General features: G+C 32.6%; 2 protein-coding genes across 3 annotated transcripts; both read left to right on the top strand.

Moving 5' to 3' along the window:
* The first annotated feature begins 23 nt into the window (after positions 1-23).
* Fatp1 (Fatty acid transport protein 1) lies at positions 24-13,055 on the top strand. The gene is made up of 12 exons (XM_071782989.1): positions 24-479; positions 4,412-4,905; positions 8,097-8,247; positions 8,943-9,180; positions 9,350-9,581; positions 9,975-10,176; positions 10,401-10,593; positions 10,761-10,901; positions 11,232-11,369; positions 11,568-11,725; positions 11,904-12,057; positions 12,346-13,055. Exons 1-12 carry the CDS (start codon positions 402-404, stop codon positions 12,498-12,500), a joined length of 2,334 nt encoding a protein of 777 aa, XP_071639090.1. The 5' UTR covers positions 24-401; the 3' UTR covers positions 12,501-13,055.
* Positions 13,056-14,047: 992 nt separating this feature from the next.
* Positions 14,048-16,261, top strand: LOC139816033 (PSME3-interacting protein). Of its 2 annotated transcripts, none has more exons than XM_071783322.1 (5): positions 14,048-14,478; positions 14,637-14,735; positions 15,316-15,535; positions 15,639-15,706; positions 15,795-16,261. In XM_071783322.1, the coding sequence occupies exons 1-5, from the start codon at positions 14,280-14,282 to the stop codon at positions 16,151-16,153; spliced, it is 945 nt and encodes a 314-aa protein (XP_071639423.1). In that variant the 5' UTR covers positions 14,048-14,279; the 3' UTR covers positions 16,154-16,261. The 2 variants fall into 2 exon arrangements, with proteins under 2 accessions (XP_071639423.1, XP_071639424.1); XM_071783323.1 differs by having other exon boundaries at positions 15,642-15,706.
* The last annotated feature ends 387 nt before the right edge of the window (positions 16,262-16,648 follow it).

Consider the following 16,648-nt stretch of genomic DNA (forward strand, 5'->3'; position numbering starts at 1 on the left):
ATTTCATTTAGTCCGTATACTAACAGGAATCGAATCGGTCAGTGGATGTGCATAAGTATACTTGTTCCGTTCGCTGTAAAGAAGCTTATTTTCTTTGCGAAATACTCTCTTACTTTTTACCAAATCGTCGAAGAATTCGCGGTGCGGTGTGCGGTGTCTCGCGAGAACTACCCGGTGTGTATGTGCGATGTGCGCGTTGTAAAACGTGAATTTTGCGACAGCGAGTTGTTCTTTAATTAATAATATATATCAAAAATATCAAGAGATGTTTTCACTGTCAATTTTAGTTCCTGTTATTTCGATCTTTGTGTGACATTTATTAAATGTTAAATTAATTGAATAAATTGGATAATTTAAATATTTATTTATTACATCTTTGTGTTTTTTAACGTTATATTACAATGGCGGATACTATATCGACGATATCAGTTAATCACAACAATGGAATAAACGTTGGGCACATGGCCGACAAAGATTGTGTAAGTATTTCCATACAAATACAGATAAGACAGCGAGACAATAATTGTGTAAGCAATTTAAATATTGCTTAATGTATCTATAATGTATGAATATAATTATATTAAAAATATAAATACATTTCTCCCTTTTAAATATAAAAGTTCGTTAAAATATGATCGGTACTATTTCTTTTATAATATTAACACATAATCATCCAATAATAGCTATTAACAAATAAAGCTTAAATCTAGAGAATAATTATTTAATTATATTTATATATACAAGATACTTTTAAAAATTATTTAGGTATATAGAATTAAACTAGCATGCCCCGCGGCTTCGCTCGCGACCTCATATGCATGGCTCTCATACGCGTAGCGCTAGCTTTTGCTATTTTGCTATTTAGTCTCTACTCAAAAAGAATAAATACCGGGTAAAAAAATAACATCACAGGAAGATTCGGTCAATTATTTCCCGAAAGCGACTTTCGATATTGATTAATTGATTAATATTTAACATATGAAATATTGAACATTTTTTATGCAAAATTTTTTTATGCAAAATGTTTAAATTATAGTCTCTGCTCTAAGTCTTCTTACTAAGTATACATATATAGTATACATATAATTGATACCTGATAAACGGGTTTTTATTTGTTGAATAAAAACCTTCTTGTAGAAACCAGTTTATTGACCTACCGCAATCTTGCAATTTAACTCTTGCTCGCTACATTCCGGTCCAGAGAGAGAGAGAGAGTGGACTGCTAAATGTTTTTCAATTTTTTAGTATTTTCTTGAGCTGATGATATTACCATAATCATCTTGTTCAGACTCTGTATTTGCAATTCTTACATTACAAGCTTAAAAATACTAATTAGTATGAAAATAACGATGCGATAAAGTCGAGCAGTCTCACTGACCGGAGTATGGCGAATTAAAAACTCGAAAATAAGCGTGACTAGCCTTAGGTTAATGTATTTAAACTTTCGACGTACTTTTGGCTTACGTAATAATTTTTTAGCATGCGATTTCTATTATACATACATGGATCTACGTAGACAGATCTCTTTAGTATTTGATTCGGCATTCAAATAAAAATAACCGCTGATGAATCGAGGACAACTTAACACTCTAAAATAAACGTACCTTCACTTTTTATATTCGTAGGATTCTTGAAATTTCTTACGATTTATAATCTAGCTTTGAGAGTATGCCGTTTTTAAATATACATTTATGTTCGTATACGACGATTTGCATGAGAGAAATGCAATGTTTCTTTTGTGATTTAAGTAGTTCTTTTTGGAAATGCCTCTCTCTCTCTCTCTCTTTCGACATTTCGACATTTTATTTCATGCATTATATTATATGTAAATAAAAACTTGGCGCTGCTTTCAAGAATTTATTGGCTTGTTTTGTGGTCCGAAATGTTAATAGAATTTAAAGTTTAATAAATTACTGCCAGATAATGAAAAGTTATAATTTCTACACACTGCGCAATACAAATTTTGCAAGGAACAAAGATTAATAGTAAATCGCCAATTTTTTCATTAGATATCGTGCAACTGTTTTCGTTACCATAATTACTGTGGCGTGTATTTTATTATTACCCAGGTAGCAGAATAACGTCTAAAGACGTCTTAATGACGTCTAATTGACGTCACTCTGCTACCTAGGTATGGTCTTTAAAGTCTAAGATAAATAAATTTCCGATTTCTATGGCTTATTGTTAGATATAATTTTAATAAACGCCGAATCATGATTGAAATCGAACGTAATGGTGCGAGGTTTATGCAATCAGATCGTGACCCTGCATATATGTTAACTGTTCCGCGGAACAGTCGGAAAGTTTCGCGTTGAGAGAGAAATAAGTATATTTCCCGTGCGTGTTACCTTCTATATGATATTTTATCGTTTTCTCGACAAAGCGATACGTATGAATAATAAAACGAAATCCAAGAAAGACCGAAAATATCGCCGCGATGAAAAGGAGCAGAGATGACGAGCCATGATGAATTTATTTTGATTATTTCTTAATTCGGAGTAATACAAGTGAAAACCGGATTGAAATATTTATGATACTTTTTTCGTATTCGTTGCATTAAATATTGATTTAATTTTTAATTATCTCAATTATCTGTATATATACATGAGCTTCTTATGTTTTAATCGATCCGCTTCTCCGAAATTAAACGAAGTATAAAATTGCGGTTTTCTCAGAGTAAAATGATTTTTTTTTAAGAGAACACATGTTTGTAAAAAGAAAAATGCAATTTGTACACTATATGAACTCGAATCAATGATCAGAATTGTTATTAATTATATTGTTCAAAAATTGCCGCTTTTCACCACGAGATAGCACCACGATATTATCGTATTATTGATTATTTATAGTACAGAGAGTGCGGAAGTCTGTCCGCTGGGTGAAATCTGCCGCGAACCGTCTCCGGGCGAATTACATAAAGCTTTCGAGTTTTATCTTTTCAACACGTTCGTGCGTCGTGCGGATAGAGGGATGTCAATCGTCGAGCGACTCAGCCGCGAAGTGCCGCGAAGGGGGTAGCATTCCCGATGGCGATTCGAGCGTGACGTGTTTTCACGCGCGGTAAACACGCGATTTAAAAGGATCCTGCAAAAATGCGTGTTGGCCCCGTTTAAGACACACGCCGCATGGAGATATAGTCCCATTTTTGTAGTAAGTAATTTTACGCATGGAGTGATCGAGCACGTTGCCTCCAATCCGGAAATGCTCTGAACCGGAAGTTAATATGGGACTAATGGGAGTAGAGCGCGCGATCTTATCGGCAGCAAGAAACGCGCTAATCAGAATTTGCGATCCTTGCTTCTATGTGGCGACGTTAGATGGCGCCACATACCCTGTTTTGAACGTGAGGCTGGTATTTTTTTTTTTCAATATATAAATAAAAAAAGTTTGACACTTGGAAAAGTGTTAAGTGCAAATCAAAATATAAATTAATATGATTATTAGATTATTCCTACATTTTGATAGGATTTTAATTGAGAATTTATATACATGCAGATATAAATAGACTCGACTGAAATTTTGCAAAGGAAAAGAAATACGGGAAGATATTCGATTTTTATGTATCAATTGTTAGTTTTTACGTTTATATTTTTTTAAATGTAATTCGTACGACACTTTTTATTATTAGTTTTTAAATAACGGCCTAAAAAAATATATAAAATATTAATATATATATATATATATATATATATATATATATATATATATAAAAGATTAATTACTTATCTATTGGATTGCAATGTATATTTGGCATTTTTCTAGGCGGAACTAACAGCTAGTGCGATATCTTGCAAAAGTCGGACCACTCTAACTGGGTCATATACTAGCTAGAAATACAGTTGATAGGAGAAACTAAATTGCTAGAAAGTAGTCAGCTAAGCTAGAAACCTTACACTGTGCTCTAGTCGATCAACGACTGGAAAATCTTTGCATAGAAATACCCGGCGCACGAATAAGTTAATTGCGAATTCTGAGAATGTTTAATTGCAGCAAAAAAGAAAAGGAGTCTTTTCGAAGTCTTAATCTTTCGATGTCGATCTTGCAAGATATACGGAGCATAGAACCTGGTTTTACAAATTTGTCACAAAAATTTAAAGAAGCAAAAAAATTTTCCAGTCAGTCTAATTTAATACTTGATTGAACGGTCATTAGTTTCTGTCGATATGATTAATTTGTTTCACTGATTTGATTGTACGCGTTGCCTTAATAAAACTACGATTACACTATCATCGCAGCCTGTCTACGAGAACAAAATAATCGCTTAATTCTTATCGCGTCGCGATGACTCGCAACTTCAAAGGTCGAAAGGGCAATCCCGTCATTCCCGTCCCGTTTCAAATGCGTCTCGGAGAACGCATTCGTAGAAAAAGAATTCTTTTGTTAATCGCGCTTGCAACGATTCACGTTACAGGATATCGAGCGCGGCGAGGCCCGTTTCGCAGGGGTATCCTCGGTGTCGGCGTCGACGTCGCCGTCGGTCCCGGCGTTGGCATCGGCGCCGACACCGCTGCACGAGCACAACGCCAACAGATGTGACGCGTCGAGGGCAACGTCCGGAGTGGGGCGCGTAGCGGCAGCGAACGCGCCGTCAGGTACGCACCAGGACGCTCAGCAGGCTGCACGTGCCAGCGCGAGCGCGAACGCGTCGAACGCGGCACCGAGATCGGAGGGAGATCTCGACGCGAGTAGAAGCCGTTGGCGAGCGATCGGCCGGTTCCTACGACGCCTGACTTTCATTATGTTGCTGATGGCAGCCGCGTTCGGAGCAGTGGCCGCAGTAGTGATCTACATGGGCCCGATTTATCTCTTCCAGTTGCTCATCGTCATCTCCGTCGCCTACTTTGTCGCCGGCGGTCGCCTGAGATGGTTCTATGTTGCCCTTAGGACAGCCCCTCGTGACCTCAAGTGAGTCTATCGCAGAAGATTTTTGTATCCTATATCCTATATCCATTTACTGGTGACCGATTCGTTGTTATATATAAGAAATTAACGTCATCTCATTGAAAGATAAAATTCCATTCAGTGATTAACCTTATTAATTGTCTCATCGACTTAATTGTCCCGAACGATATTTTCCTCATTCGTTGAGCAAAACACGCGGTATTTCCGTGAAAAATAAATGAAAGAGCAATATATGATGTTCCGTGAGAAAAAGATTTGTTTATTTACAAACTGTAAATCGTATAAAAATTGTGTCTTTATAATCTTCATAACTGCGTAACAATAATCATGCACGCAACGAATCGTCGTGATTCAGATGTTGGATGCTTAAATTATCGAAGGCCACGCCACTGGAGATACTTATGCGGGAAAAGTAAGGAAAGATAAAAACCTTCATGAAGTTTCTTCTCGCGCCACATCACTTTAGTGACATACAGAAACAGAACATTGGCGTAACTACTTACGCCACTCTCTATTCGGAGTCCCCGTAAGGTCACATGAGATATCGATATACAATACGATATGCTTATGCTATGCATTTATCAGATTGACTTTTATAGCAATTCTCTGCATACAGATTATTCCACAATTTGCATCTAAAAGCTTCACGAATTTACGTAATCCATTTAAACTGCATGAGCAACTCTGTTTTAGTTTTTATATTCTTTCTTACAAAGATGATTGAACAGGAAGCTAATTTTATTTAAAGTTTTTTACTATTAAATTGGGAAATAAGGTGATGAATATTAACAATTGCCGATCATCGATTTACGCAATTCCATATCGAATGTATGTACATGCGATTACAGTTTATTTGAACACAAAGACAGAGAATCAACATATGCAAATTTCGTGAGCATGCAACAAAGAAGATAACATAAAAAATTTATCTCTTTTTTTATTCTTTAATCGTTCTTTCTCGGATTGATTCATTTATTAATTTAATTCGACAAATAAGTTTTAATATATTTTTTCCTCGTTTTGCTTATAGATTGATAAACGTTCAAGATATGATCAAAAATGTTTAATTCATACGAGAAATGTTTGCATCGTGTTAATAGAAACTTACATACAAGGTGCAACAGCTAGAGAAAAATATATATACTTATCTACGAACAATGAGTGAATTGGAAAGGTTTGAGACGCGAGTGTCTATAATTATCTATCACGCAACTACGAACAGAAGTAATTAGAAGTAATTTTATCTTATGAGTCGTGGATTTTTATTCAGTCTTCAGATATCGTGTTCCAGACGCGAGTAAAAGACATGCGTGAAAAAATATTGGTGTCGAAAGATGCTCTTCAACTTTCACCGGAAACTTAATGTACAAAGCATGTTAAAAAGCAAAACATTAAGGAACTGGCAGAGTAAATCGAAAAACGAGGACGTTGGTCGAAATAAGAAAGAGCAAAAAGTTTATTTTAATTCGTCATCGTTTTCGAGTTTTAACGATGCAATATTTTTTTAAATTTCACCTTTTTTTTTAGGAATTTTATAAAAAGAAGACAGTTCAGAAATTGAAGCAAGAAAAATCTAATCATACGGCATAGCTTTTGATAATCACAATCGTGTCATTACATAATTGTCCTCTCAAATAAGTCTTAAATAAAGTTATTTACGTGGCACAAGCTCAGTCGCTGTGATGTATATAAAATAACAAGAGTTCGCGTGTACATACATTTGCATCTTATCTCTTATATCTTTATCATTATCATATAATGTTCATGGAATCGTGAAATATTCTTAGATACACAGAATTACATCAGGATGTACATAAGGAGGAAATAAGAAGTTTACCTATAGTTGCTTTTTAAAATACTTCTGCTAAGCAAATGTTATTTGTTTTCATTCTACTTCTCCCTCATCTATAGTAATATGACTTGTATATTGTCAGTATTTTTATAGAAATTCCGAGATACTCATTTTACCAAGATGTTTATTTTATATAGCAGAATTCATAAGAATTTATAACAAAAAAAAATTACAATATTTTCTTCTTTTTATTTATCATGTATAACATGCTAAATAATTATGTTTGATTTATTTACAGCTATGTCGATAAAGTTTCCCCATAGATCCTTAATCTCATTGAACGTTCATTCGTTCAATGAGAACAAAGTTCGAACGTTATGAAAAAAGGGACTAAAAAATTATAGAAATAAACAATTTATATTCTAATGTGTACTTTGCTTTCGTCTCGCTCCATACGTGCGTATGTCGTGAAGATGCGAGTGAAGATATCAACAGGGAAGTGTTTGCCGCGCGTTTGGCCCTGGGATTTGGGTCTTTCGACGATATTTTTCTCATCTATGGTTGCAATCTATTACCGTGACTATGGCCATGACTGGGATGTCTGGAATCATACATTTGACCGTGGTCATGGTCATGGTCACCGCCGTGTTTGAGATCTAGATCTAGGTCATGATCAAAACCGTAGCCATCAAATTTCAATGCCTTTCGCAACCCTCAACACGAGAAATCAATGAAGGTTTATTACGAACTAGCTATATTGTCGATTCATATCATTTTAATAAGAAAACAATGTTATCAAATGTATTTATTAGGAGATATGCATGTGAATGCGTTACAGCATATGTGACTAACATTAAAAGATTTAAGTGTCGAAGCTAAAAGTGATTTTGAACGTATATGCTCGAAAAGTATGAAATATAAGAAGATAAATAATATAAAAAGAGGAACAGATTATTCTCCATTATATTTTATAACTTGCTAGTTTAAACTTCCGCACTGCTAAGTAAACGTCATTCTCTTCTCTTGACCTCGAGAAGATATAACGGAATTTTCCGGTTGGTGATTCGTGTAATCGCCCGTACTAAATAATTATGATTACACGTGTTTGAGAGATTTATTATCGAGAAATATCAATCGAGAATTATATAATAAAATAGAATAATATATCACATAAAATAATAGTAATTATAAATGTTTTAAATTTATATTCTATTGTCGATATATCTGAATAAAATTTCCTATATAAAGTAATTATTTTCAGTGGATATTGCTTTTTCATTTCAAACATTATTATACGAACATTAAGAGCCTTAAGCATAATGGGATAAAACATTTTCTTGATCATAAAGAATATATTAGTTATGGAAGTTGTTTTCCTTGAGCATCTTTTATCTTATTTCAGAGGACTTCTAGGATATGTTAGAATGCTATGGTCAGTACATTCTCATGAAAAGAAAAACAGAAATGTCGCCGATATATTTAGACAATATGTCAATCGTCATCCTAATAAAATCTGTTTGATATTCGAAGATCAAGAATGGACTTTTCAACAGGTAAAAACTTATTTTTACAGAAGGAGGATATTATTTTTATCTATAAGCCATGTTATATTCAATAAAAACAGATTTTAAATTTAACTGATATTTTCTATATTTATGACATAAATAATTTATTGCAAAATTAACGAGGCTTCATATAATCCTGAAATTGGCAGGTTTAAGAACTTGAATTAATTCTTTACCGCGCTTTTTATTCTGAGATTTTTATTACGCTTGCTATAGTAATTTACTCGATCAATTTATTGATTATTTTAATTACATATAAATGCAATATTTTATTTTTAAGAAAAAAATATGTGATGAAATCAAATTACATAAATTTTCCAAATCATTTTATCAGTATTTCTCATATATTATATTTTACCATTCACAATTTCGATTATAATGTATGCAGTCTTTTTTATAATACATATAATTTATACGCGGAAAAAAATGATGTGTCAACAGCGTCATTTTTTGTATCAACAGCGTCAGTGTTATTGAGATAAAATTTATTGATGCAACACCATCAATATTAATGAACAAAAAACATCAGATAATTATTTTAATAATTTAAATATTTGGTCCAATAATATCCAATTGAATTAATTATTTATGTTTATGGCAGCCCGTGACGTCGACGTTTAATTGAAGCAACTTCATTTTTTTTCCGTGTACGTATACTACATAACTGTATAATTCTTTCACAGATAGAGGATTTTAGTAACAAAATCGCGACGATATTTAAAACACATGGTTACAAGAAAGGAGACACGATTGCTTTACTGTTGGAGAATCGGCCGGAATTTGTTGCAATTTGGCTAGGTTTGACCAAACTTGGTGTGATAACGGCTTTGATTAACACCAATTTGCGCAAGAGCAGTCTTGTGCATTGTATCAATGTTGCAAAGTGCCAAGCGCTTATATATGGCACCGAGTTTTTTGACGGTAAGAACACTAATTAATCTGATATTTATTATTCGTTTTTTCACTTAGAATTATATAAAAAACAGAAATCACGTTTAAATGTAGAATTAATTTTTTTCTGCTAATTGTTACTTTTAAAATTTTTCGAATATTTCGATAACCGTTAATTCCAATAAACTGTGAATTTCAGCGGTGACAGATATCGTCTCATCATTGGATGCTAAATTAACGTTGTACAGATTTGGAAATCACACAAATGCAATGTCCGGATTAAAAGAAAAAGATCTGAATGCTATGCTGGTGGACACACCCGCTACACCACCGGCAGTACAAGAAAAAAGTGGTTTTCATGATAAACTTTTGTACATTTATACTAGCGGTACTACAGGTCTTCCCAAAGCAGCTGTTATCACTAATTCGAGGTAAATAGGTACACACAAGTTCTGGCTATTTTTCTCAAAAGAGAGTTTCTAACGCGTTTCAAAAAGAGTTTTGTGGTGATTGTATATAAAAAATAGGAAAACAATAGGAATATAAGATTCACATTTTTATTGCACAAAAATAATTTAATCCCAATCGAGATCAATTTGTGTCACAACACAATTCGATAGAAGTCTCTTGAGGTAATATCTCAAACGTTCAAGAAAACGCTTCGAAAAGAAAGAAACGAAAAGATTTCTAAAAGATTTTTTTAGGTCACGCAAGCTTGGAAAATTTCTATCCACAATTTTTGGAATCTCCAAAATTTAAAAAATATAGCGACAGTTTTCCAGAAATAAAATGAAACAAATGATATTGATATGTGTCTTTTACAGATATACCTTTATCACAAGTTCAGTTGAGTTCATGGGAGTCTTGCGTAATTCTGATCGAATATATACACCATTGCCACTATATCATACAGCTGGAGGCGTAATGGCTATAGGGCTAGCTTTGGTGTATGGTCATACAACAGTTATTAGGAAGAAATTTAGCGCCAGCGCGTACTTTGCTGATTGTAATAAATACAAATGCACCGTGAGTATAATTTTCTATTTGTTAAATCGATTGAATAATTTTAGATGTTATAATAATTTATATTAATTTGTTCCGTATAGCGTAACGCATAATATAAAATTAGTATTTCTCGTGCTTCTATTTCATGAAATGGATTGTATCGTCCTGCTTCGATTTTTGTTATTTACTAATGAAACTGAGATTGCGTGAGCGTTAGATTTATATAAAATTTTGGGAAATATCAGGTTGGTCAATACATTGGTGAAATGTGTCGGTACATTTTGGCAGTACCACCTAAAAAGGAGGATCATGAACATAGTATTAGAATGATTTTCGGCAACGGACTAAGGCCGCAGATTTGGGACGAATTTATAAAACGATTCAATATTTCACAAGTGCTCGAATTTTACGGTGCAACTGAAGGCAATTGTAATGTCAGTAAGTATTGTAAAATATTTAGTTTTATATTTTACTTTATATACATTCTTTATTACAATAGCCAACGTTCCGAATATTACTATTTTTATTGAAATAGTTTTCAAAAGTATGATTGAACTAACATAGGAGCGTTAAAAAATCTCTTTCTTTATATCTTTTTTTTTCAGTGAACATTGACAATAAAATGGGAGCAATAGGTTTCTTTTCAAGAATTATCCCATCGGTATACCCCGTTTCTCTGATTAAAGTGAATGAAGAAGGGGAACCTATACGCAATTCTAAAGGACTATGCCAAGTCTGTGAACCAAGTAAGTTGATAGAACAATATTAACTAATTGATTAATATATGTATGTGGGATTTTGACGAAAATTTATATCCACATAAATATATATAATTGATATTTTTGCCGTTCGTGCTAAAACCCATAATATGTATAAATAAAACCCATACTGTATAAAAATTTTAATAAATGAGATTACAAAAGAGCGCACGAAGTGAATTTTATTAGAATATAAGAGTAATGATTTTCTCTTATGACTTAAGTAAGAAGTTTATTGATCAATATTAATGCTTGCATTATTTTTTTCTGGTGTTCTACGTACGTCATAACTTAATCGTTCTGACTTTTATTTAATAGATGAACCTGGTGCATTTATTGGAAAGATCTCACCAAACAACCCAACGAGAGCATTTTTAGGATATGTAGATAAAAAAGCATCTGAGAAGAAAGTAATTTATGACATTTTCACAAAAGGCGACTCTGCCTTTCTATCAGGTAAAATTTGATATTTATTATTCATTAAATAAAAACAAATTTGGACATATATATTTCCATTAACTTAGATATTCATTTATTAACAAAGGAAGAAAGTAATTCGTAAATTTCTTTATGGGCTCAATTGTATCTATTATAACACAAAATTGTATTTATCAGAACTCAGACATATTTGTGAATTTGATTATAATTATTTAGGGGACATTCTTGTTGCTGACGAATTAGGATACCTATATTTTAAGGACAGAACAGGAGATACGTTTAGATGGAAAGGAGAAAATGTATCGACTTCTGAGATTGAAGGCATAGTCAGTAATCTCATCAGTTATCGAGATTGTATAGTATACGGCGTGGAGGTAATAATAACTTTCACTAGCCTTTTTTGAATAATTTTATGTAAGAAATATAAATTGTATATATTTATAATGATAAACTGACATATTGATATAATAATTTTCGATAAATTGAATAAAAATTGCAATATTATGTATAAGCATGATTTAATAACATTAAGATGAGAATGATTATCGACAGATTCAAAGTGCTGAAGGCAGAGCAGGAATGGCAGCAATTTATGATCCAGACGGGACATTGGATTTAAATAAATTAACAGTCGACATCAAAGAACAATTACCTCCTTATGCCAGGCCGCAATTTGTTAGGATTCTGACGAAAATTGATCTCACAGGTATTTGTTTATGTATAAATATCTTGAGACTGGTTAAAGTCTATAAACTGTGCGAAGTTTAATCAACGAGATTACGATCTTGTTTGAGAAGACATGCTTATAAAATCAGTATTAGATATGAGCATTGTATATTCTTATAAAATAAATTAAATATTAAGGAATTGAAGAAAAGCAAAATCACGAAGTATGTCTGATTTTGTTTGCACTAACTTTCGAAATACATGAAGAAAATATGTTAATATATTAAATTAGGTCAGATAGAATAAATGCTAAATATTCTGTTTACAGGAACATTCAAATTGAAAAAGAAAGATCTCCAGGAAGAAGGATACAATCCGTACAAGGTTCAAGACAAAATATATTACTTAGACGCAAAGCTTGGTTATCAGTTATTAACGTCAGAAGTTTACGATCAAATTCTACAAGGAAAAGTCAAGTTTTAAATATGTTATCTGGAAAAAAATGCAAACTATGGCAATAGTTAATATTTAACAAAGTGATTAAGCAGAATTACATGGCATTGGCGCATTTCAGTGGATTGCAACTCACAATTAGTTGTATCTGTACCAAGCTTTTGCTCTATGTGCTGAGCCTGCAGACAGTATGGTGACAATATATTCATAGAACTTTTGAAGGGATCTATTAAACGATATGACAACAGGTGGTTGTTATTGTAAAATGTAATATAAAAAAGTAGATATTGTATAATCTGGATATAGCTAAAAACTGTTAAAACTGTTTATTCAAATAGATCTCCCTTGAATGTGTTATTAGTAGTTAACAAAATATTTTTGCTTCACTTATGCTCTACATTTTTAAATATCACTTTTTAATTTTTTCTTACTGTTTCAACACAGTGTTTTTTAATGTTTCATGTTTATTTCATCATTTGGTTATATCCAGATCATAATGTTTCTAATTTTATGCGATTCGTGTTAATATTTGTATTGTTTTATAAAAAAAACTGTTGAAAATATAATAAATTTTTATATTACAAACGATTGTTTGTTTATTTATGCCAAAAAGTTTGCAAGAACTATATAATAAATAAAGAGTTTTAATTTTATTTAATCTGGTACGTATTAGTATCGAGGAAAAGGTATAAGCAATATTTTTAAAGGCCGTTATACATAATACATATATAACATATAGATACATAATAATTACATCATATATTTACAACAAAATACGATGGAATACAATCATCTGGAAAAATTGATATTACTTAAAATTTAAATTGGTATTTAATATAAAATACTAATTTTTAATATATTAAATAATCTTTAATATAAAAATTATTTAATACAAAAATTAGTATTATTTAATATACATATACAACACATTTAAGTTGTTATTAGATATTAAAAATATAATAATAATCAATAATTATATTTATTATTATTATATTAAGGGTATAGACCTAGCATAATGCTAGGTCTACAATACGAGTCGTAAAGTCGTGAGTCGTAAGAATTGACCAATCACAGTCGATTATTCTCCTCAAATTCGATTGTGATTGGTCAATTCTTACGACTCACGACTTTACGACTCGCATTGTAGACCTAGCATAAGTGTGAAAGTGAAAGAAGAGAAAAAGAGAGAGAGAGAGAGAGAGAGAGAGAGAGAGAGAGAGAGAGAGAGAGAGAGAGAGAGAGAGAGAGAGAGAGAGAGAGAGAGAGAGAGAAAGAGAGAGAGAGAGAGAGAGAGAGAGAGAGAGAGAGAGAGAGAGAGAGAGCTATTAGATATTTAACATATGATATAAATTTATAAAATAAATTAATATTTATCGCTACATGTAAGATATAAATATTAAACTGATCCTCAACCAATTACAATTGAGAATCCTGGAGAACGAATAGACCATGAAACGCCATGACCGCCATTGTAAAGCTCTCGATGGTGATTGGTTGATTACGCTTCTCTGTGTGTGCATCGTCTTTAGCCTATCCCGCAGATTGCCACAAATCGTCCCTAATGGTTGACCGAATACTCATTGCTCTGTCAGTTCCCGGAGCTTCGTGTTTCTGAAAACAATCAGTTCACTGTTCACTCGGCGAACCTGTTCCCTTGTTTTTTATTATGTAGCGATATTTATCTCAGTTCCGAGATCTCACGAATAACATTTAGAAAATTTCTGTCCAAACGCACGTAGATAAGAAATATATACCTATATATATAAGCGACGAGTTTATAATTCTGTCAACGAAGTGCAGCGATCGCGTATGTCCTCGTTGAGTTTCTCTAGGCGGACTGAAAAACATCAAAAAACATTTGCAAGCGTTGTAGGTTGTTCTTCGCAAGTACGATATTTACAAGCAGCGAAAATGAGCTCGGGCTTTATATCGGAAGCCGAAATCGCCGAAGTACGGCAAAGGCGACAAGAGGAATGGGACCGTGTACGGAACGCTGATCAGCCTATAGGTTAGGTTTAACGTTTCGTATTTTCTACATATTATACAATGTACAATTGACGGTTATACATATCGTACCGCGAACATACATATATTAAAGTAAATTCCATCGATTCCGAGTGTTTGGGAATGGTCGATAAATATTTCGTCTTGTCTAACGATTTACAGAGGCTCCGGAGGAACCTTACGATCCTAGATCCTTGTACGAGAGATTACAGGAACAGAAAAATAAAAGGGACATAGAATATGAAGAAGCTCACAAACTGAGTAAGTGAAAAAGTGAAATTGATTTTGCTCGAATCACCAATCTGTGACGAGTTGAACATTACGTATACATTTGGCCCCTAATACAGCGCATTGATTTATTATTTTAACTCTCCGAGTGGCAACCAGGTCATTTGTGTCTTTCTCGAATTTTCTTCTCTTTCGAACTGCTCGAAAAAATCTCCAAAAATTACCGAAACTTTAACCCTTCCACTTAAAAACTACATAGCTGTTGTGTCAACAATAAATTGCTAAGTATTTTATTTTTAATGATTTTTAAACAAAGAAACGAACGCTTCTTAGAATGGACACAAATGTCCCTGGTTGCTACTCGGAGGGTTAATATTGAAGATCACAAATTATTGAGTTACAGTAATCGCTCTTTGCTCTTTACGGCAGTTTTTAGTATTTGCTAATGATTTAAAATGATCGAAAGTTATCTCGACATTACAGAAATGTCTGAATACTTTTTTAATTCCAATTTTTAATACATTTTTAATACTCTAAAATGTATTATTAAAATTTAAAATCTTTCTGAAAAATATATTTTGATATACATACATATATATATATATTTTTTTAGAAAATATGATTAAGGGATTAGATGACGATGAAGTAGAGTTTTTGGACTTGGTTGATAGAAAAAAGATGGAAGAAGAACGTAAAAAAAATCTTGAAGAAGAGAAAGAAATGCGTGATTTTAAAGCCGCAGTTGCTTCTCTTCAAGAACAGAAATTAAATGAAAAGTTAAAACAAGAATTGAAGAACCCGCCTGTCAGCAGTAAAAATACTGCCTGTGGAAGGTACTGTTTATATTGAATAAAATTTAAATCTAGTGATGAATTTTTAAATAATTTAATAATCTAATAATGATAAATATTATTCGACTTTAATTATTTCTTTCAGTAGCCGCACTTCGCAGTTAAAGTTGCCCGCAGGCGTCGTCTTGAAACGACCTGACAAACAAAAACAAGGTAAAGTTTTTAAAATAAAAATCTATGAAAAAGTTCTAGAAGGTACTCTAAATAATATGTAAATTATGCTAATGTCTTGTTTATGCAGGAGAAGCACTTACAGGAATAAAAAGAAAATTATCTCCATCCGAAGATGACATCGATACCAGCAAAAAGAAAGAACTACATACGTCTGGTATGTCTGTGGCGGATACCTCTCTTTCTAGTCCCGAGTCGAATAAACAAAACGATAAGACTATACCAAATCAAGTAAATGTCAGTAACGAACATAGCGGACTCAAATGTATCGGCATATTACCTGGTCTCGGAACGTATGATAACTCCAGCGACAGTGATTGTAGCTCCGACACAGATCAAGAAACCGAACCAAATCCTTGCGTATACGACATGTTGGGTCGAAAAAGAAAATCGTTGAAAGAGGAAATAGCGAATAAAGAGAAAAGCTGAATGATATGTGTAAATATACATATAACATACGTATATATACATGCCTGTACGAATGTATGTATGTATGAATGACGGGATAACATTTGTGAATATAGAAGAAGAGAAATTTATTGTACCGCAATTTATTACGTTCGAAACATATTACATTATTATTTGGATATATATATTCCTTCCATTACATCTAGCGAGAACATACCCGCCTAATCTTAATCTATTTGTTATACAAGTTTTAGAATTTGGTCGTTAGTTTCATAATCAGTTTGAACATTTCATGTGTGTCGATCTTAATATAGTCATTGATTATTTATTTTTTCATAATTTTAAATTTTATAATGTATATATGATCCAATTGTGGCGCAATAGAGGGATTGGTGTAAAATGTATTGTAATATTCGATTCACCAATCAAATAAATAATTATGAAAATAAGAATATATGTTTTTTATGCTTTTCCTCGTTGTCTCTGACACTAACATTTACTAAATATTTTGAATTT

The sequence above is a fragment of the Temnothorax longispinosus genome, chromosome 7, assembly GCF_030848805.1.
Source record: "Temnothorax longispinosus isolate EJ_2023e chromosome 7, Tlon_JGU_v1, whole genome shotgun sequence".
NCBI classification, from domain to species: domain Eukaryota; kingdom Metazoa; phylum Arthropoda; class Insecta; order Hymenoptera; family Formicidae; genus Temnothorax; species Temnothorax longispinosus.